General features: G+C 43.6%; 2 protein-coding genes across 4 annotated transcripts in view; both read right to left on the bottom strand.

The window, feature by feature from the left end:
* Positions 1 to 970: 970 nt before the first annotated feature.
* nup35 (nucleoporin 35) lies at positions 971 to 7,599 on the bottom strand. Of its 3 annotated transcripts, none has more exons than XM_036975314.1 (9): positions 7,459 to 7,599; positions 6,094 to 6,249; positions 5,668 to 5,795; positions 4,565 to 4,622; positions 4,321 to 4,462; positions 3,026 to 3,095; positions 2,808 to 2,936; positions 2,491 to 2,646; positions 971 to 2,036 (listed from the first exon to the last, which is right to left on the bottom strand). In XM_036975314.1, the coding sequence occupies exons 2-9, from the start codon at positions 6,236 to 6,238 to the stop codon at positions 1,959 to 1,961; spliced, it is 906 nt and encodes a 301-aa protein (XP_036831209.1). In that variant the 5' UTR covers positions 6,239 to 6,249; positions 7,459 to 7,599; the 3' UTR covers positions 971 to 1,958. The 3 variants fall into 3 exon arrangements, with proteins under 3 accessions (XP_036831209.1, XP_036831210.1, XP_036831208.1); XM_036975315.1 differs by having other exon boundaries at positions 7,442 to 7,569; XM_036975313.1 differs by lacking the exon at positions 7,459 to 7,599 and adding an exon at positions 6,845 to 7,168.
* A 6,257-nt stretch (positions 7,600 to 13,856) lies between these two features.
* The window catches only part of LOC110504910 (probable serpin E3), an 8,568-nt gene continuing 534 nt past the window's right edge, over positions 13,857 to 21,890 (bottom strand). Inside the window, exons 2-7 of the mRNA XM_036975311.1 lie at positions 19,075 to 19,415; positions 16,793 to 17,260; positions 14,846 to 15,044; positions 14,581 to 14,681; positions 14,161 to 14,331; positions 13,857 to 13,993 (exon numbers count right to left, since the gene is read on the bottom strand). Coding sequence (XP_036831206.1) covers positions 13,941 to 13,993; positions 14,161 to 14,331; positions 14,581 to 14,681; positions 14,846 to 15,044; positions 16,793 to 17,260; positions 19,075 to 19,339 — 1,257 coding nt within the window. The 5' untranslated portion in view covers positions 19,340 to 19,415 and the 3' untranslated portion in view covers positions 13,857 to 13,940. The remainder of the gene's footprint in view (positions 13,994 to 14,160; positions 14,332 to 14,580; positions 14,682 to 14,845; positions 15,045 to 16,792; positions 17,261 to 19,074; positions 19,416 to 21,890) is intronic.

The raw sequence follows: 21,890 nt of genomic DNA, 5'->3' as shown, positions 1-21,890 counted from the left end.
TGTTCATGGTTGGGTACAGTCGTCCAATGATTGTGCTTTTTTCGCAAATGCGCTTAAAAAAACATGTGCATCCCCCTGCGCTGCATCGATTATATTAAGCACAGGACACGCTAGATAAACTAGTAATATCATCAACCCTGTAGTTATAACTAGTGATTATGATTGATTGATTTTTATAAGATAAGTTTAAATGCTAGCTAGCAACTTACCTTGGCTTCTACTGCATTTGCGTAACAGGCAGGCTCCTCGTGGAGTGCAATGAGAGGCAGGTGGTTAGAGCGTTGGACTAGTTAACTGTAAGGTTGCAAGATTGGGTCCCCCGAGCTGACAATATGAAAATCTGTCATTCTGCCCCTGAACAAGGCAGTTAACCCACCGTTCCTAGGCCGTCATTGAAAATAAGAATGTGTTCTTAACTGACTTGTCTAGTTAAAGAAAAAGGTATAAAATAATAATTTTTAATAAAAAAATAAAAATGAAAAAAAAAAATGGGCCCAAAAATAATTAATTAAATCGGTCATTCCGATTAAATCGGTCGACATCTACTCTAGACTCACACAACACGCCTCTAGCCTCACCTGCATAACCTTCAAATACAGACGCAGGGCTTATACCCTAAACATGTGGAGGCTTTAAACCTTCAAATACAGACACAGGGCTTATACCCTAAACATGTGGAGGCTTTAAACCTTCAAATACAGACACAGGGCTTATACCCTAAACATGTGGAGGCTTTAAATGTGCATATTATGGTCACGCCACAAGTGGAACCCTAAAACACACTACTTTAGAATAGGCACCAGATGGTGTCTCAAATATTAAGCACTCTTCCTTACTGCTCTGGCTGGAATACTAACTACAGAATGTCAGACAGCCTAACACCGGAACGGAGTCAGAAGTCTTCATGGTATAAGCAAACACTATATAGTTCATCGTTGACATATAAAAAAACTACCAAACACCCAACTGGTATTCACGTGACATTTATTTGACAAAAATAGTAAGCAAGTGACAGACATTAAAAACAGCGGACATAGTAGAGAGCAGAGACAGCTGACAGAGGAGACCGTAGAAATACTATAAAGAGACAGCCGAAATAGTAGACAGCCGAAACAGACAAATAGTTTTAAATAGATATAAGACGAGACACTTGGTACACCGACAGTTTTGTGAGAAAATCTTTTTTTTTTTTTTTTTTTTAAACACTTAAATGTTTGACAGCACACAAAACATACATTTCGTATAAAATCACAATTCTTAACTCTGATCCGGTTATATTTATCGTTGTTTACTAACGAACCATTTAGAGGGGGAAAAAGAAACCTGCACCGTCAAACAGAGAATACTGATGTGCAACCTTGACGTCCAACTGTCAAAGCAGCACTTGGTTAATTAAGATACTGTAGACAGGCCGTGTGGGCATCCAAAATGGCACCCTATTCCATTCAGACCCTTACGGGTACTGGTCAACAGTAGTACACTACTACGTAGGAAATGGGGACATCTGAGAAAAAACAATCATGTCTTGATTTTACGTTGGATTCATTCGACATCAACTCATATGAAAGAGCCTTTAAAAAAATGTATCCTCTAGAGGACAAGTAGCAAATAAGAAAATATGTAGTTTGTGTTCGTCAGGTCAACACCGTGACATCTACACAACAAAAACAAACAACAACAACAACACTTCAGTCAATGTCAACATACAATATCCGGTGTTCGTCTGGTCAAAATCCCGTCCACTCAAATCACCACATAATGTATAGTCGTCGCAGGGTTGAGGAAATCCACATTGGCTTGGTTCCCCCAAATCACTGAATGATCCCCAAATGGTACCCTACTCCCTATGTAGTGCACTACTTTAGAACAGGGTCAATTGGGCCATTAGGGTACCATTTAGGACACAGCTCCACGGTGATGACAGAATGCTGCGCTCGGGCCAATCGGAGGAGACCGTCTCACCAACCAAACATGTACTCCATCGCTTTAGAAACCAAACTGTCGTCTTTCCTTGGGGTCTGTTCGTCTGCCACCACCTGAAACCAAACGTGTGACACGGTCGGTGAATTCCACGTCGGTCCCCATGCCCGTAGAAACAGTAGAAACAGTGATCACTCAATGGCATTAGGACTGAAATGTATTGTTACATTTTAAAAAAGGCAACCAATCCGTACACTACTTTTAACTCCTATAAATAATGTAGTATGCATAGAGTGCAGCCGCCCCCCCCCCCCCCCCCCCCCAGCGGACACACAGCCCTCTAGCGGACACATAGCCCTGTAGTCCTCCACGGTACATCTACTGTAGCCCGCTAAGGTGCGTTCGAAACACGTCAGAGTTTTAAAAAATGTTTGTTCCTTGTACATGCCGTGACAATAACGGCATTTTAATTATATGACGAAGAGTGCCTTGGTCCTCGTCTTTAAGACGGCCTTACAACTTCTGTTGGTTAGGCAAAAGTATTTAATGACGAAACCCCTCCGATCCTACCTGGTAGTCACTGCTGGAGGCCTTGTAGGCTGCACTGAGGGGCCTCATAGAGGAGCGAGGTGTAGAGACATGGTGGCTGGGTGTTCCATTTCTGACTGGAGGAGTAAACACTGAGCCAGAGGAGGTAGAGCCTCGGTCTGAGCTCTCCATCACATTCTGAGAGACACACACAAATCTTAATTAATGATTAGATATGTTGTTTACATAGAGGTAAAAGACATCTATCCATTTGTAAAAATGTTTTGACTTTTTAAAAAAAATTATATTTTCACTAATGAGTGTTCCTAATTTAAAAAATGTACCCAGGAGTGACTTACCTTATCGATGCATGGTTTAACACCAATCATTATAGCCTCGCCAAAAACCTTCCCATCTTTACTTAGAGCTTTTCTTGCTTGGAGTCTAGACTGATATTGAATGTGCATCCAGTTACCAGTGTTGGACATCTAGTAGAACAAGAGAACAGAACGGTGAAACAGAACACACACACACACACACTTAAAATGTCCTTTTCAAAGAACGCAAATATTCTTACCACGTGTTTCGTTATGTTTCCATACTGGGCGAACTGCAATAGAATATAAGACGCAGAGGCCGGAGGAAACCTGTTTAAAAATAATACAAATAATAATTTTAAAAACGAGTATTATACATACAGGAAGTTGTTCATTTTCACCTCAACAATAGATATCTATTCCAGAGGTGCAGCGTTGTCATCTACAGATCAGACACATTTCGGTGCATCTGCTTAAGGTCACCCAGGGCAGCAAGTGAATCGGAGTTTGCACGTTGGAGACAAATTTGATTGGTCCTACAGTGAAAACTCCGGCCCTCTGGGAAACCAGGTGAGCTAAAATGAACACACCCCTTATTTCAACAGTTTAAAAGGTACAGGCAAACTGCCCAAATAAAGGAAACACTCGAGTGAATGAGGGATACAAACTATATTGAAAGGAGGGATTTCCGAGTTGATTATACATGCTTGGGGTCACGTATAAAATTCTGGGCAGGCCATTATTTTGGCTACCATGGCTATGCTCCCATAGGGTGACAATGCCGCCATCCACAGGGCAAGAGTGGTCACTGAATGATTTGATGAGCATGAAAAACGATGTAAACCATATGTCATAGCCGTCTCAGTCACCAGATCTCAACCCAATTGAACACTTTACGGGAGATAGTGGAGCGACTCCTGAGACCAGCGTTTTCCACCACCGTCAACAAAACACCAAATGATGGCATTTCTCGTGGGAAGAATGATGTCACATCCCTCCAATAGAGTTCCAGACAGTTGTAGAATCTATGCCAAGGTGGATTGAAGTTGTTCTGGCTCGTGGTGGCCCCAACGTCCCTATTAAAGCGCAATTGAAGGCAATAAACAACTTCTGATAGCCTGTTTTCTATGTGGCATTGATAATAGCCAGAAAAAATGTATTATAATCGTCCAAATTGACTACCAAGTGTAAATAGGCTCATTTTATTCACTGCTCACCAACACGGGGTACACAGCTATATGATTGTGCGCTATCCAATCCGACTGCAGAATACTAGACAGTGGGACAGACCTGCCCCATCAGTTCAGCCTTATCTTAGATTCAGATTATTTTTGAGGAAGTGATACTGGCTTTGTTCCTACGGTGTCTCTTGGTGGACAAACACCAGTAACTACAACATTGAACCACAAACCCCCAAAGACTGAAATATTAATGTTTCTTAATGAGCAACAGAGGATCACATGCAGGATCGGTGCGTTGGCTCTTTTAATAAGACACCTTTTTTTTTTTGGGCAGTCACCTGTAGATATTAGAGGGTACAATACCAGGAACTTACCCAAATACAGTGATCCATGTATCATCTAGATGGTCTTCAGAAGACAGTGCGTCTCCCTGAGTGAAGAAAGGGTCTACTTGGGCTGGAGACATTGTTGACTTCGCCTGCTGCCCGATGGTAGTAGGACTAAATAGACTGGACGCTGAACAGAAGACGACATTAGGACATACCTATGAATTCCCTCTCGTAGTAAATCTAAAAGACAAGTTGGTACAAAACAAGTGTGAAGAAATAAAAATCTCACCTGTTCCTGGTGTAACTGCCATATAGCCAGACAGCGGGGTGTGCATCATTGAGAATGGCTGAGAGAAGATAACATCCAGGTGATTACATGTCCTCTTGATGCAGACACACTGCTCAAAATCAAACGCTTCTGGTGAGATGCTAATGTAGCAGGTGTAGAATCACTAGCGATTGGTTAGAACACTTCCCTGGCTAAAGCGACAGACTCCAGAGAGACTGAAGAGTGGGGGGGGGGACTCCAGAGGGACTGAAGAGTGTGGGGGGGGGGGGGGGGTGACTCCAGAGAGACTGAAGAGTGGGGGGGGGGGGGGGGGGGGGGGGGGGGGGGTGACTCCAGAGGGACTGAAGAGTCAGCGGGGGGGGGGGGGGTGACTCCAGAGTCTGAAGTGACTTTTTGATGGGATCGAAAATTAAGGGTGCTGTACTATTGGTTCACCTCTGTGTCACTCACTCAAAAACCAACACACAGCACCCGAGTGCCACCACCTTGATTTTACAACCGAGCGGCCTCAATCCCCCATGGGAAAAAAAGTTAGAGAACCAATCAATGCGCCCGCTTCAAAGCCGAAAGGAAGGGTTACCAGACCAGTGGGTCCACAGCTTTCCTGCTCACTGTCCAGGCCAGTGGGTCCACAGCTTTCCTGCTCACTGTCCAGACCAGTGACCAGGATATTAGACCACTGTCTGTGAGTGTAAAGTGTCCAGACCAGTGACCAGGCTATTAGACCACTGTCTGTGAGTGTAAAGTGTCCAGACCAGTGACCAGGCTATTAGACCACTGTCTGTGAGTGTAAAGTGTCCAGACTAGTGACCAGGCTATTAGACCACTGCTCTGTGAGTGTAAAGTGTCCAGACTAGTGACCAGGCTATTAGACCACTGTCTGTGAGTGTAAAGTGTCCAGGCCAGTGGGTCCACAGCTTTCCTGCTCACTGTCCAGACCAGTGACCAGGATATTAAACCACTGTCTGTGAGTGTAAAGTGTCCAGACCAGTGACCAGGCTATTAGACCCCTGCTCTGTGAGTGTAAAGTGTTGTTGTACACAAGGTCCTGGGTTCATGCCCAGGTCAGGAGAGGGATGAAACCTACTCTGTTAAACACGTACCTGTTTATGTGCACCCATAGGGGACATCCCGACAGCAGGACAGGAGAGGTCATCATAGATACTCCTGACTGGAGGGGCCCCACTCTTGTCTTTGGGTGTAGGAACCACAGGTTGAGGGGGAGAGCCACCTAACAGAGAAAGAGTTAGAGAAACAGTCAGGAATCAATTGGAAATTCAATTGGAAATATTGCTGAGAGGAGAGACTGTTAGGTGGCTCTACATGTTGCCATATTACAACACAGAAAGTGAAAGTAACAGATCTGATAGTTTAAAACAACTACTTTTTTGGTTACTAAGTTAGGCCTATCACGCTATGAAGGGGGGGGGGGGGGGTTGATAATTATATATGATAGATTAGAAAGTCAGCTAGCTATTTAATTGTAGTAGTGAATGATAAATTACCCCCAAAAGTAAAACATCACTCACCTGTTTGAAGTGGTGACCTCATATCCATGACTCCAAATGACCGAGGCTGTGGTGTGATAGGCGCTGGCAGATCCCCCATCAAAAACCCGGGGAGAAACTGGGCACCCGGGCCGGGCTTGGGTGATGTCGGGGAACCCAGAGTCATTGGTTCCGTGCCTAGGGACAGATGGCAGATAACGTTAGATAGAGAAGTTAATGAATAAGTAAGCTAGCTAGTTGTTAGCATACAGGTACCTAGCCATTGCTCTTTTGTTATTAGCTAACTACTTACTTAGTCTATAGCCTTGCCTTCCTCCACACGGTTAGCAAAATAGATCAGATGCTGATTTCAAAACTCTGCTTTTAGCTAATAATCAAAGTCACTAACTGGCAACCTTAGTAGCTGACTTTGCCAGTTAGCTATAAAACATTCCAACAATAACTAGCTAGCTAATGTAGCTAACTGACCAGTCACCATGTCAAACGTGTTAACTAGCTAACGTTAGTTGGTTCGCTTCACTAGCTAACTTAACTTTGGCCACCAGAGATGGCTTTTGTTTGTTGACATTCTCTGAATGTTAGGCTCAAAAGTAAACATTATACTTACTCTATAAGACACTAACGTTAGCGGTACAGAAAACCAACTAGTTGGCTAACTCATGTGACAATGCTAACGTCGTTAGCTAACTAGCTTATAACTAACGAGCTATGTTTCTGTATCTGTTTAGCTTGTTAGATTGAGAGAGAGAAAAAAAATGAATTATTTACCCACCTTGAAATTCCATCCTAAACTTAAAGACCACCGATTATACGAAACCTGGTGAACAGCTAGACACCAGAGAAGTTAACAGAGTTGAAGACCCAACTCAAGTTTTCAAACGGTCGGAAATCTGAAATCTCGCGTTAGTTCGGCAGCTGGGTTTCACGATATCTGGTTCTGTATTCAGACACATGCGGTAGATTGTTTCCTTCTTCAGGGCAGGAAAAGCAACATTGATTTATTATCTAGAAACTAGACATTTTTAAAAAGTTTAAAGCCGCTGGAAGTAGGTGTGCTGCAGTAACCCCTGACAAATTGGAGAAAAAATATATATATATTATTTTTTTCTTTATAAAAGTTGTGCATTGGACCTTTATTAGTCCTGTATTAGCGGACCGATATTGTCCCTCTGTAGGCAGGCGAAATGTTTTTAAACGTGTCAATTTGTAACTTTCAAGAGTTTGTAGTAATAACATTATTAACCAAGGGAAAATGTTTAACTTCTCTCGTTGACTTCTCAACCGATATTGTCCCTCTGTAGGCAGGCGAAATGTTTTTAAACGTGTCAATTTGTAACTTTCAAGAGTTTGTAGTAATAACATTATTAACCAAGGGAAAATGTTTAACTTCTCTCGTTGACTTCTCAACCCCGGTGCCTGGTCTGTTTGGCAAGTGTTCCTGGAAGTCTCTCGACGTTGCCCTCTCGCACAGGAGGTTGCTGAGGGGAGAAGGCCCGAACGGAGCAAACGGAAACACTTGGAAACCATGTATATGATACCATTCCACTGGTTCCGGTGTCCTCAATTAAGGTGCCACTAACCTCCCGTGGCTGCGTTTTGAAACGCGGTGCTATTAAACTCGCCCGCTTGTAGTTCTAAAATCAAGAAATGTGTTGGTGGGGGGGGGGGGGGGGGGGGGAGAATAGGGTTTGGGGATGACGGTCTGAGATTAACACAGGTTTAGGAGATTTTATACGTTTTGGTATATGAGATAATATCAGTCAGTTAACCTGACCTCTATGAATTATGAAGCCTTTAATGAGCTTTTTCTGCATTGTTGTTTATATAAATGCATCAAAATTAAGAAAAAGTGATGTTAGCTGACTATTTCATAGAACAAAGTGAATAAGATCTCATTAGCCTGTGTTTACCACAGATCTTATTTTCCGCGTTTATCCAAAAACCCACCAAAATCGTCAGAAATTTTCCCCATAGGCTTTGCCTTCAAAAAGACACCTTTACTATTTCTCTCTATATGATTTACCCTACTGATTTACCACACATTTCACTACATTTATTTATATATTGTTACTGTATACGCAAAATGTATGAACTGAAACAGAGACCTACATATGGGCTATAACCAACACTGTAGGAGATGTCAAAAAGGTTACCTACAAGTCTACATCTTAATTGTTAACGAGTAGTCTGTTTTAAGTAATGCTTCATTATGCCCCCCCCCCCCCCCCCCCCCCCCCCCCCCCCCCCCCCCCCCCCCCCCCCCCCCCCCCCCCTCTTTACACCACTGCTACTCTCTGTTGTTATCATCTATGCATAGTCACTTTAATAACTCTACCTACATGTACATACTACCTCAACTAACCAGTGCCCCCACACATTGACTCTGTACCGGTACCCTTCTGTATACAGTCTTGCTATTGTTATTTTCACTGCTGCTCTTTAATTACTTGTTACTTTTATCTCTTATCTGTATTTTTTTTAACTACATTGTTGGTTAAGAGCTTGTAAGTAAAGCATTTCACTGTGAGGTCTACAGACCTGTTGTATTCAGCATTTCACTGTGAGGTCTACAGACCTGTTGTATTCAGCATTTCACTGTGAGGTCTACAGACCTGTTGTATTCAGCATTTCACTGTGAGGTCTACAGACCTGTTGTATTCAGCATTTCACTGTGAGGTCTACAGACCTGTTGTATTCAGCATTTCACTGTGAGGTCTACAGACCTGTTGTATTCAGCATTTCACTGTGAGGTCTACAGACCTGTTGTATTCAGCATTTCACTATAAGGTCTACTACACCTGTTGTATTCAGCATTTCACTGTGAGGTCTACAGACCTGTTGTATTCAGCATTTCACTGTGAGGTCTACAGACCTGTTGTATTCAGCATTTCACTGTGAGGTCTACAGACCTGTTGTATTCAGCATTTCACTATAAGGTCTACTACACCTGTTGTATTCAGCATTTCACTGTGAGGTCTACAGACCTGTTGTATTCAGCATTTCACTGTGAGGTCTACAGACCTGTTGTATTCAGCATTTCACTGTGAGGTCTACAGACCTGTTGTATTCAGCGCATGTGACTATTACACTTTGATTTGATTTGTGATTGGATAGAACCGGGTGGAATGGCAGTTAGGCTTCCTTTAGACAGGCATCCCAAATGTTTACACTCATTTGTCTTTTGACCAATCAAATCATCTCTGAAAAAATATCTGATGTGATTGGTCAAAAGAGCAGTTAGTGGGATTTTTTTTTTTTAAGAATAGGACTGCCTGGGTGAACGAAGCCTCAGTCACTACCAGCTGTTAACGATGCTGAATGTGTAAACGCTATGAGGGAACAACTTAATGGATAATCAGAGAATAGATTCTTAGCGTGACTCAGTCCTATCCTATCTCATTGGTCCTTTATATCATACACTAGTGTGTAACCCTGGGAGCAGAGGTGGTGACAAGGCTGTGTGAAGTTGAGCCGTTGTTAGCACTCAGCCACCATAAAAGATCCACACTGAGGGGGAGCTGGACAAATGCAGAGGGAGGGAATGAGAGGAGAGAAAGAGAGGAGGGAAAGAGAGGAGGGAAAGAGAGAGGAGAGAAAGACAGGAGGGAAAGAGAGAGGAGAGAAAGAGGGGAGGGAAAGAGAGAGGAGAGAAAGACAGGAGGGAAAGAGAGAGGAGAGAAAGAGAGAGGAGGGAAAGACAGGAGGGAAAGAGAGAGGAGAGAAAGACAAGAGGGAAAGAGAGAGGAGAGAAAGACAGGAGGGAAAGAGAGGAGGGAAAGAGAGAGGAGAGAAAGAGAGGAGGGAAAGAGAGAGGAGAGAAAGACAGGAGGGAAAGAGAGAGGAGAGAAAGAGAGGAGGGAAAGAGAGAGGAGAGAAAGACAGGAGGGAAAGAGAGAGGAGAGTGAAAGAGAGATGAGGTTTGGTGGGGGACACTGTGTGCAGGGATGAAACACCCTTCAGGTTGCCAGGTGTCTGAGCGAGTCTTCCCAGGATAGATTGAGTGTTAGAGAGAGGGAGGGAGGGAGGGAGGGAGGGAGGGAGGGGAGGTAACCAACTGGGGGGTAATCCAGGACCCGAACTGATTTTCACTAGATGGAGAGGGAAGGAGAGAAGGGGGAGGGAGAGAAGGGAGAGGGGAGGAGAGAGGGGGAGAGAGAGCACAAATGGCAACCCATCTCGTTAAGATCTAATGACCTCTGTCTATACATGTTAGTAGACATGGCAACGTGCCAACGCACATAGACGGAGAGCCAACCCCATAGGGGAACACTTCACCACCCACACCTGCCCTGCCAGGCCAGTGGATTACATCAGTCAAGCTGAAGTCTAGAAGTGTGTCAAGCTGAAGCCATTTCCATGCTGTGGACACTTACAGTGATTCCAATGAGGATCTGAGTAAATATGTATCTTCTCTGGCATCCAAGTTCTTCTGTTTTAATATTTGTGTTTTCTAATGAATATATTGGTTTAAGTCTAAATCCGTCCCGCAGGGTTGTCTCTGGCTGCTACTTCATATTCAGTCAGATCAGCAGGGGGGGGGTGGTTGAATAGGATATCATTAGTACCGTTCTGAAGGAAAACTCCAGGTTGTCATGGATACCCTCACTCGTCCATCTGGGTTTGCGGCTCTGTTTTCTTTACTCTGTTTATAGACTCCCAATTTATCACTAAGCAACAACAACAACAACAAAATCACTGTCTGGCCTCAATGAAGAGTTAGACAGAAATATATCTGTTGATGGGAACAGTCACCAGTGGGGAAAGAGCTGTAAACGTCACCAAGTATCCATGTTGTCCATGGTGTAGATGTAACAGTATAACTTTAGACCGTCCCCTCGCCCATACCCGGGGCGCGAACCAGGGACCCTCTGCACACATCAACAACAGTCACCCCTCGAAGCATCGTTACCCATCGCTCCACAAAAGCCGCGGCCCTTGCAGAGCAAGGGGGGAACAACTACTTCAAGGTCTCAGAGCAAGTGACTTCACCGATTGAAACGCTATTTAGCGCGCACCGCTAACTAAGCTAGCCGTTTTCACATCCGTTACACCAGCACCACCGCTAACTAAGCTAGCCGTTTCACATCCGTTACACCAGCACCACCGCTAACTAAGCTAGCCGTTTCACATCCGTTACACCAGCACCACCGCTAACTAAGCTAGCCGTTTTCACATCCGTTACATAGGCAGAAACTGCTTATGCAGTGTGTTAGCTGCAGTTTGCCATTCCTATATAAATGGACAAAGGTTCCCTAGATTTGCCAAGTCAGTGTTATGTGTTTTTGTGAAGTAGAGAGAGGACATAGTGAGTGATTTATATAATGTAGGGCTGGGCGATGTGACCAAAATATCATATCACAATATTTTTCACATTTGACAGTATTTTGTTATATATATTTTTTTGTCATCATACAAGTTGTAAATATGCTTTGAGTAGTTCATCACCCTAGGATGGTTAAAACATAAGAGATTTCAATGGGGTCATTCTCCATTTGGATTGCTTTATACTGATCTATCCAACTTCAAACAAATATTATTTTCATAATTTCCACACTGTGCCACGCAGGGCTGCATAATATGGGCAAAGAATTCGAAGGGCATAATTCATTGTTGAACTGTTGGAATCATTACCTTTTTAAGATGGTGAGGAAAGCACTTTTTAGAACTACCAGGCATCCTTTTCTGACGGGATGAGGTCAATATCCTTCCAGGATACCCGGGCCAGGTCTATTAGAAAGGCCTGCTCGCGGAAGTGTTTTAGGGAGCGTTTGACAGTGATGAGGGGTGGTCGTTTGACCGCGGACCCATTACGGAGGCAGGCAATGAGGCAGTGATCGCTGCGACCCTGGTATAAGACAGCAGAGGTGTATTTAGAAGGCAGGTTGGTAAGGATGATATCTATGAGGGTGCATGTGTTTACGGATTTAGGGTTGTACCGGGTAGGTTCCATGATAACTTGGGTGAGATTGAGGACATCTAGCTTAGATTGTAGGATGTCCCGAAACCCTTCTTTGTATTACTGTCTGTCTGCTTGTTTTGAGTACTCAACTAACTTCAATTTATACCTCTGTCACTTTACATGACTCCTGAACTCCACTACGTGATTACGACGAAAAACCCCTCTGCTCTGTTTAGTTCAACTAGACTCTCTATCCTGTGTGTCTGTCTACTATTTCTGTATCAGTCCCTGTGCCCAATAACACGAAGGTAACCTGCCTAAATGACTAACGAACCCGTAGCACTCACGTCGGTAACCGTTAAGTGCTTTGAAAGGTTGTTTTCTTTTCTCATTTGAAATGTCTTCTTTCCTTTTTTCTCTCTCTGTCTCTCTGAGGTATTTTTGCAATGTGGGGACCACCACATTTTATTCAAACCATGACACCATGCATCAGACAGGAAGTGACACCACGCATCAGACAGGAAGTGGCACCATGCATCAGACAGGAAGTGGCACCATGCATCAGACAGGAAGTGGCACCATGCATCAGACAGGAAGTGGCACCATGCATCAGACAGGAAGTGACACCATGCATCAGACAGGAAGTGGAAGGCCTATAATACAGCTGCATGAAAAAAATGGACCTAAACATTTTTGGTGCAAAACACAAAGTATTAACATTTTATTTACAATGTACAAAAATATTGTTCCTCTTCCTGAAGTGTCTTGACCCTCTTGTTGGTCACCAATAAATACGGGTAGTTTTGTTTATTAGGATCCCCATTAGCTACTGCACACGCAGCAGCTACTCTTCCCGGGGTCCACATAAAATGTACAAATACATGACAAAGTACAGAACAGTTATAGAACAGAACAACAGAAGATGTTACATTGAACAGTTTTATATAGCAAAGACACCAAGAGACAACACAAATACTATTTACACACTATTAATATATACATATTCATATTGTTATATACAGTCAAAGTAGATCTTTAGAATGTTTGAGGTTGAATATGAGGTAAGGTATGGTGGAGGGGGTCCCAGGGTGGTTGAGGAGGTAAGGGGGTCCTAGGGTGGTAGAGGTCCTAGGGTGGTGGAGGAGGTCCTAGGGTGGTGGAGGAGGTCCTAGGGTGGAGGAGGTCCTAGGGTGGTGGAGGAGGTCCTAGGGTGGTGAAGGAGGTCCTAGGGTGGTGGAGGGGGTCCTAGGGTGGTGGAGGAGGTCCTAGGGTGGTGGAGGGGGTCCTAGGGTGGTGGAGGGGGTCCTAGGGTGGTGGAGGTCCTAGGGTGGTGGTGGAGGTCCTAGGGTGGTGGAGGAGGTCCTAGGGTGAAGAGGAGGTCCTAGGGTGGTGTAGGAGGTCCTAGGGTGGTGGAGGAGGTCCTAGGGTGGTGGAGGAGGTCCTAGGGTGGTGGAGGAGGTCCTAGGGTGGTGGAGGAGGTCCTAGGGTGGTGGTGGAGGTCCTAGGGTGGTGGTGGAGGTCCTAGGGTGGTGGAGGAGGTCCTATGGTGGTGGAGGAGGTCCTAGGGTGGGGGAGGAGGTCCTAGGGTGGTGGAGGGGGTCCTAGGGTGGTGGAGGGGGTCCTAGGGTGGTGGAGGAGGTCCTAGGGTGGTGGAGGGGGTCCTAGGGTGGTGGAGGAGGTCCTAAGGTGGTGGTGGAGGTCCTAGGGTGGTGGTGGAGGTCCTAGGGTGGTGGAGGGGGTCCTAGGGTGGTGGAGGGGGCCCTAGGGTGGTGGAGGAGGTCCTAGGGTGGTGGAGGTCCTAGGGTGGTGGAAGGGGTCCTAGGGTGGTGGAGGTCCTAGGGTGGTGGAGGGGGTAAGGGGGTGGTGGAGGGGGTCCTAGGGTGGTGGAGGTCCTAGGGTGGTGGAGGAGGTCCTGGGGTGGTGGAGGGGGTCCTAGGGTGGTGGAGGTCCTAGGGTGGTGGAGGAGGTCCTAGGGTGCCTGTTCAGCTGGATTCCCCACACGCCCCATAAATAGAACAGATCCTGGAGAGAAAGAGAGAGAAAGAGATGATAAATAGACGACCAAACTAACAAGGTGATTTTGTAACGGCAATAAAACGCCCAAATAGTGCTCTCTTTTTCCTGTGACGTCAGTGGTCACACAGATCATGTCAGCTATCTGTCCATTTTTTCTATGGTAGGCCTCCTACCTGTGCTGACTTGTCGCAGGAGGAAGAAGAAAGGTCTGTCTGCTTTGAAGACGGGAGCTCGGGATCGTTTGAGTAGCACCATAGCGGTTACTGCCGCTGCCTTGGTCCCGTCCTCTGTTACCTCTATCCTGGCCTCATGAAAGGCATCTGACACATACAGGCCTTCCTCTGCTGTGGAGAGATAACAAACACAATGCTGTAATTACTGGACAGTCATCTGTCCTGAGGATGACATGGCTCTCTAGCCTGGGTGCCAGTCTGTTAGCTGCTCAACAGCCAGTTCCTTAGGGAATTATCATGCAAAAAAAACAAACATTGGCTTGACAATGGAGTAGGCAAATGCACAAACTGATCTTAGGACCAGCCAAATGGATCTCATATAAAAACCCAGAATAAGGTAGTTGAATGATTGTACTGTACCTGAGATGCCGGTGAAGTCCGCTGCCATTGGGTTGAAGGCGTCTCTGACCCCCATTGACGGCAGAACCAACCTCAGGTTGAACATACTCTGCATTTTAAACCTGTAAGTAAAAGCCAGTCCGTTACTCTACCATTCACCTGTTTTGCCATGCTACAGTAGATCAGACACCATGAAGATTAGGACACTTTGTGCTAGGAAATATATGTAGCGACTACCCTGGTATAACTAAAGTTCAGATAAGTACATATTGAGATCAACATGTACCTGGGGAGGAAGACATCCATCTTGGTTCTGCGGAGGCCAGTGTCCCAAGTGGCCACAGCGCGGGGTGTTATCTGAGATTCCAGCGAGGACAGAGGTGTCTTCCTGTCACTGGGCAGAGCCACCAGCAGACTGAGGGAGCGGCCCAGGTATGGCAGTTCCAGGACTGTGTAACGCTGGTCTGACAAGGTGCGGAACTGCCCTGCACATAGAGGGAAACCAAGGGAGGGACCGTTTTAAATAAAATCATTTATTTTATAAAGCCCTTTTTACATCAGAAGTTGTCACAAGGTGCTTTACAGATGCCCAGCCTAAAAACACCAGAGAGAAAGTAATGCACAGGCAGAAGCACTAAACATTAACACTTTACAATGTCTACTATACTATGAATCAAAACTCGTATTGTGTTGTTTTGTGCTTGATGATTTGATTTGACTGTATGTAAGTGATGAACTGACAAGTATCTAAGTGATGAACTGACAAGTATCTAAGTGATGAACTGACAAGTATCTAAGTGATGAACTGACAAGTATCTAAGTGACGAACTGGCAAGTATCTAAGTGATGAACCAACAAGCATCTAAGTGATGAACTGGCAAGTATCTAAGTGATGAACTGACAAGTATCTAAGTGACGAACTGGCAAGTATCTAAGTGATGAACCAACAAGCATCTAAGTGATGAACTGGCAAGTATCTAAGTGAATGAACCAACAAGTATCTAAGTGATGAACTGACAAGTAAGTGTTGAACCGATAAGTATGTAAGTGTTGAACTGATAAGTATGTAAGTGTTGAACTGATAAGTATGTAAGTGTTGAACCGATAAGTATGTAGGTAATGAATCGATAAGTATGTAAGTGTTGAACTGATAAGTATGTAAGTGTTGAACTGATAAGTATGTAAGTGTTGAACTGATAAGTATGTAAGTGTTGAACCGATAAGTATGTAGGTAATGAATCGATAAGTATGTAAGTGTTGAACCGATAAGTATGTAGGTAATGAATCGATAAGTATGTAAGTGTTGAACTGATAAGTATGTAAGTGTTGAACCGATAAGTATGTAGGTAATGAATCGATAAGTATGTAAGTGTTGAACTGATAAGTATGTAAGTGTTGAACCGATAAGTATGTAGGTAATGAATCGATAAGTATGTAAGGGATGAACTGATAAGTATGTAAGTGTTGAACCGATAAGTATGTAGGTAATGAATCGATAAGTATGTAAGTGTTGAACTGATAAGTATGTAAGTGTTGAACCGATAAGTATGTAGGTAATGAATCGATAAGTATGTAGGTGTTGAACCGATAAGTATCTAGGTAATGAATCGATAAGTATGTAGGTAATGAACCGATAAGTATGTAGGTAATGAATCGATAAGTATGTAGGTAATGAATCGATAAGTATGTAGGTAATGAATCGATAAGTATGTAGGTAATGAACCGATAAGTATGTAGGTAATGAATCGATAAGTATGTAGGTAATGAACCGATAAGTATGTAGGTAATGAACCGATAAGTATGTAGGTAATGAATCGATAAGTATGTAGGTAATGAACCGATAAGTATGTAGGTAATGAATCGATAAGTATGTAGGTAATGAATCGATAAGTATGTAGGTGTTGAACCGATAAGTATCTAGGTAATGAATCGATAAGTATGTAGGTAATGAACCGATAAGTATGTAGGTAATGAATCGATAAGTATGTAGGTAATGAATCGATAAGTATGTAGGTAATGAATCGATAAGTATGTAGGTAATGAACCGATAAGTATGTAAGGGATGAACTGACAAGTTCAACTACAGCAAAAAAAAAAAAAAGTCCAGACAGAAAACTATTGCTGTACTGTACTCACTAGGGACTGTGGGTGAAAATTAACATTGGTGCATATTTCACTGTCTGAACTGTGCTTTTAATAGCGCATGGTCCCTTTAAAATAAACTACTACTTACCAAAGTTGACCTCTGTGGCCTGGTGCATCATGGGCACCTTGATGGTGCTGCCGTCCGACAGGGTGAAGGGAAGGTTCTGGGTATCAGTGAAGAGGAACTGTTTCTGCCACACTCCCCGGAAGTTTACAGTGTTGACCAGGGCCATCTGCAGCCGCTTACCCCACAATGAGGTCTCTCCCTGGGCCTCGCCAGACCCAAACAGCTCCCCGCTGCCACCGGACTGGAGCGGCTCACCGGTGCCGTGGTTGCGTCCCCACTGTTGCAGCTGGCTGCGGGTTTGGTTGTGCTGACTGAAGTTGGCTCGGACCAGACTGCTGTTGCTCAGGGCTGCTGCATGCTGGGTAAAAACAGGAAGGAGCTGGACGCCGGTCTGGATGAATAGGGCGCAGGCCTGCTGGAGCCGCACCCCTTGACTGGAGTTACCCACGTCCCTCTGCGACCGCAACAGGAAGTCCTGCACCTGCATGTCTGGAGAGACAGGAAGTGGAATCAGTGGCTAGGCCAAGTGGAAAGGCTCCCGCTAGAATCAATGAGTGAAAAAGAGACGAGGTGTCAGCCAGCCCATTTAATCCAGGTCTGCATTGGTAAGTTCATTTCGGCCTACTTGAGGCACCAGATCCATACCACATGTATAACACCCTTGATTTTCTTCACTCTGACACCTTGCCACCTGCACCTTTTTTATGTTGTTCAATCAAGTATGCTAAATAAATCAAGAGAACATGTTATTATGTCCCTGCCTGGAGTAAGTCCTTCCCATGACTTGTGAACTCTACTTGTTTAGTGTCTGCTGTCACTATTGCAGTGTAACACGGTGGCCTTTTGACCCCAGAGTCTCAGTATTACCCTCTGAATAATCAGATTATAGAGCAGGGGCAGATATTAGAGCTCCAGACACCACTCTACTCTACCTTGCCTGGGCCAACCCGGCCCACAGGGCCCCGTAGCACCGGTTTAAAGGAATGGTATGCACACACCCAGAAACACTTGAACTAACAATATTAGAGAGCAAAATAAACCCCACACTTAGATGTTACTTAAAGTGCTCTGTCTTTGTACCAGCACAGCATGTTATACCAACAATCAACAGCTGTGGCACCCATCCCCACTGACTGGTCCCGGAGAGTAATAGGGGTATGCAAACAAATGCAGAGTTTCGTTCCACCCCAGCACTAAAACTGCTTTAGAATCGACTTCTCATCAAGACCATGATTTGTTGAACAAGGTGTGTTGGTAATGGGCTTTGAACACAAGCCTACACACCCAGTAACCTGAGCACCCAGTAGTCTGACCACCCAGTAATCTGACCACCCAGTACCCTGACCACCCAGTAATCTGACCACCCAGTACCCTGACCACCCAGTAGTCTGACCACCCAGTACCCTGACCACCCAGTAATCTGACCACCCAGTACCCTGACCACCCAGTAATCTGACCACCCAGTACCCTGACCACCCAGTACCCTGACCACCCAGTAGTCTGACCACCCAGTAGTCTGACCACCCAGTAATCTGACCACCCAGTACCCTGACCATCCAGTACCCTGACCACCCAGTACCCTGACCACCCAGTAGTCTGACCACCCAGTAGTCTGACCACCCAGTACCCTGACCACCCAGTACCCTGACCATCCAGTACCCTGACCACCCAGTACCCTGACCACCCAGTAGTCTGACCACCCAGTAGTCTGACCACCCAGTACCCTGAACGCCCAGTACCCTGACCACCCAGTAGTCTGACCACCCAGTGGTCTGACCACCCAGTACCCTGACCACCCAGTACCCTGACCACCCAGTAGTCTGACCACCTTGTAGTCTGACCACCCAGTACCCTGACCACCCAGTAGTCTGACCACCCAGTAGCCTGACCACCCAGAAGCCTGACCACCCAGTAGTGTGAACACCCAGTAGCCTGACCACCCAGTACCCTGACCGCCCAGTACCCTGACCACCCAGTACCCTGACCGCCCAGTAACCTGACCACCCAGTAACCTGACCACCCAGTAGTCTGACCACCCAGTAACCTACTGCACTCCTCTGGATGTGGGGCTCTGCTTGGTGGTGGGTTTGGTGGTGGGTTCTGGGGAAGTCCCACTCCTTTTATAATAGGTTCTATTTGATTGAAAATATAGTACATTGTGAAAGATGGGGAACATGGGGAGGGTGAGCCAAAGGGCAGTGGGTCGGATTGGAATCCATGCCAACTCTGGCATACATGTGTTCCAAGGGGTCAGAGGTTGTAAATGCTGGATCACACAGGCTACTCGTGGCGGAGGGTCTTACCGTTGACGTCATATCCCAGCGCCGCCTCCAGTTGTGCCAGCGTGTTGCCGCGGGCGCCCAGCTGCAGAAGTCCCAAGGACAGCGAGACGCTCAGCGGCGACACGATCAGGTTGGAGTTATTCTCCGTCTCTTTGAGCGTTTGGTAGAGTCTGACGGCGAACTCTGTGTGCAGCTCTCCCATGGAGTCCTGAAAGCTGGCGTCACACTGACCCCTCCCCACCAACCAGAAGCAGACAAATAGTGAGGTCATCGACAGGCGACGCATGGCCTTGGAGGTGCAGGGTCAAAGGTAAAATAGAGCTGATGATGTCAGAGTGGGCGGGTCCGCAGTGAAGAGGTCACTGCAAAGAAGGGTGTTCAATTGTATTAATTTTATTTCCAGTTTAAAAAGTAAGTACCCTGACCACCCAGTAGCGTTAGGACAGGGACGGCATAATAAATCCAATGACTTATTTCCATTGTTGTCCCTGATGATATCAAGTGTTGCCTAAAATACATTTCATAAATCGGTCTTGATGGAATCGTGGAAGAACTTTTCATTGTAAAACCAACACTTCCAATGGTTGAAACATTTGTTCAATTACTGGCTCTCTCTCTTATCCTAAGCTCCGCCACGTGCCTGCTCTTTCCATAGAAGGCCACGTACCGTTGAGGGGCGCTGTCATCCCTATTCAATTCAATCAATTAAAGAGAAATGTTGACCTGCTGAAAATGGAGACCTCATGAACCAATAATTCATTAATCCTATTTTGTGTCCAGGAAATTGCACCACATTCAGAGTAAATGTTATTATACAGTATTTGATATATATATATATATATATATATATATATATATATATATATATATATATATATATATATATCAAATACTACAACTATTGTAGTATTTGGTCAGGCTATATATATATATATATATATATATATATATATATACTTCTTAAATATATGTCTACATACATACACACACACTACATGACCAATAGTATGTGGACATCTGCTCGTCAAACATCTCATTCCAAAATCATGGGCGTTAATATGGAGTTGGTCCCCCTAGGAGCCGTTGTTGCTCCTAGACGTTTCCACTTCACAATTACAGAATTTACAGTTGACCGGGACAGCTCTAGCAGGACAGAAATTCGCCGAACTGACTTTTCGGAGAGGTGGCATCCTATCAAGGTGCCACGTTGAACGTCACTGAGCTCTTTAGTAAGATCATTATACTGCCAATGTTTAGCTATGGAGATTGCATGGCTGTGTGCTCGATTTTATACACAGTAGTAGTAGTAGTTTATAGTAGTTGTAGTAGTAGTTTATACTTGTTGTAGTAGTAGTTTATATTAGTTGTAGTAGTAGTTTATATTAGTTGTAGTAGTCGTTTTTATTAGTTGTAGTAGTAGTTTATAGTAGTTGTAGTAGTGGTTTATACTTGTTGTAGTAGTAGTTTTTATTAGCTGTAGTTTATACTTGTTGTAGTAGTAGTTTATATTAGTTGTAGTAGTAGTTTTTATTAGTTGTAGTAGTAGTTTATATTAGTTGTAGTAGTAGTTTATAGTAGTTGTAGTAGTAGTTTATATTAGTTGTAGTAGTAGTTTATAGTAGTTGTAGTAGTAGTTTATATTAGTTGTAGTAGTAGTTTATAGTAGTTGTAGTAGTAGTTTATAGTAGTTGTAGTAGTAGTTTATAGTAGTTGTAGTAGTAGTTTATAGTAGTTGTAGTAGTAGTTTATATTAGTTGTAGTAGTACTTTATATTAGTTGTAGTAGTAGTTTATATTAGTTGTAGTAGTAGTTTATATTAGTTGTAGTAGTAGTTTATAGTAGTTGTAGTAGTAGTTTATATTAGTTGTAGTAGTAGTTTTTATTAGTTGTAGTAGTAGTTTATATTAGTTGTAGTTTATATTAGTTGTAGTAGTAGTTTATAGTAGTTGTAGTAGTAGTTTTTATTAGTTGTAGTAGTAGTTTATATTAGTTGTAGTAGTAGTTTATATTAGTTGTAGTAGTAGTTTATAGTAGTTGTAGTAGTAGTTTATATTAGTTGTAGTAGTAGTTTATATTAGTTGTAGTAGTAGTTTATAGTAGTTGTAGTAGTAGTTTATATTAGTTGTAGTAGTAGTTTTTATTAGTTGTAGTAGTAGTTTATATTAGTTGTAGTAGTAGTTTATATTAGTTGTAGTAGTAGTTTATAGTAGTTGTAGTAGTAGTTTATATTAGTTGTAGTAGTAGTTTATATTAGTTGTAGTAGTAGTTTATATTAGTTGTAGTAGTAGTTTATAGTAGTTGTAGTAGTAGTTTATATTAGTTGTAGTAGTAGTTTATAGTAGTTGTAGTAGTAGTTTATATTAGTTGTAGTAGTAGTTTATAGTAGTTGTAGTAGTAGTTTATATTAGTTGTAGTAGTAGTTTATATTAGTTGTAGTAGTACTTTATATTACTTGTAGTAGTAGTTTATATTAGTTGCAGGCCTATTAGTAATTGTACTTTTCTATGCCGTTAATGTACGTTTGTATTTTATTATTGTTTAGTTGTTATTATTATTAGACTGTAGTTGCCATATTATTATTGTTACTAAGTCATTTTTATTTAATTTTTTGGGGACACTTGAAAACGAGATTTCATACTGCAACATTTTATTTTATTTATTTTACAAATAAATCATGTCAAATCTGGAAATTGCAATCAAAAGCACGCATCATTCAGTTAAAGTAAAAAAAACACTAGTCTTATAATTCAATATAAATCCATAAATATTTGTAGCCTGTAGTGATCACGACTGACACATCAGCCAACGTAAATGTTCCTTCCCAAGTGGACATAACT

The sequence above is a fragment of the Oncorhynchus mykiss genome, chromosome 3, assembly GCF_013265735.2.
Source record: "Oncorhynchus mykiss isolate Arlee chromosome 3, USDA_OmykA_1.1, whole genome shotgun sequence".
In the NCBI taxonomy this organism is placed as follows: Eukaryota; Metazoa; Chordata; class Actinopteri; order Salmoniformes; family Salmonidae; genus Oncorhynchus; species Oncorhynchus mykiss.
The sequence above is the reverse complement of the archived record's forward strand: the minus strand, read 5'-3'. Positions and strand labels throughout refer to the sequence as shown.

Bases quoted from the DNA above. Each gene is read 5' to 3' on its own strand.
- nup35 (XM_036975313.1), bottom strand. The intron at 4,623-5,667 runs GTACGTGTTTAA...ATCTTCTCTCAG, and splicing joins CTATGGGTGCACATAAACAG to CCATTCTCAATGATGCACAC. The intron at 2,647-2,807 runs GTAAGTCACTCC...TGTGTCTCTCAG, and splicing joins TTAAACCATGCATCGATAAG to AATGTGATGGAGAGCTCAGA.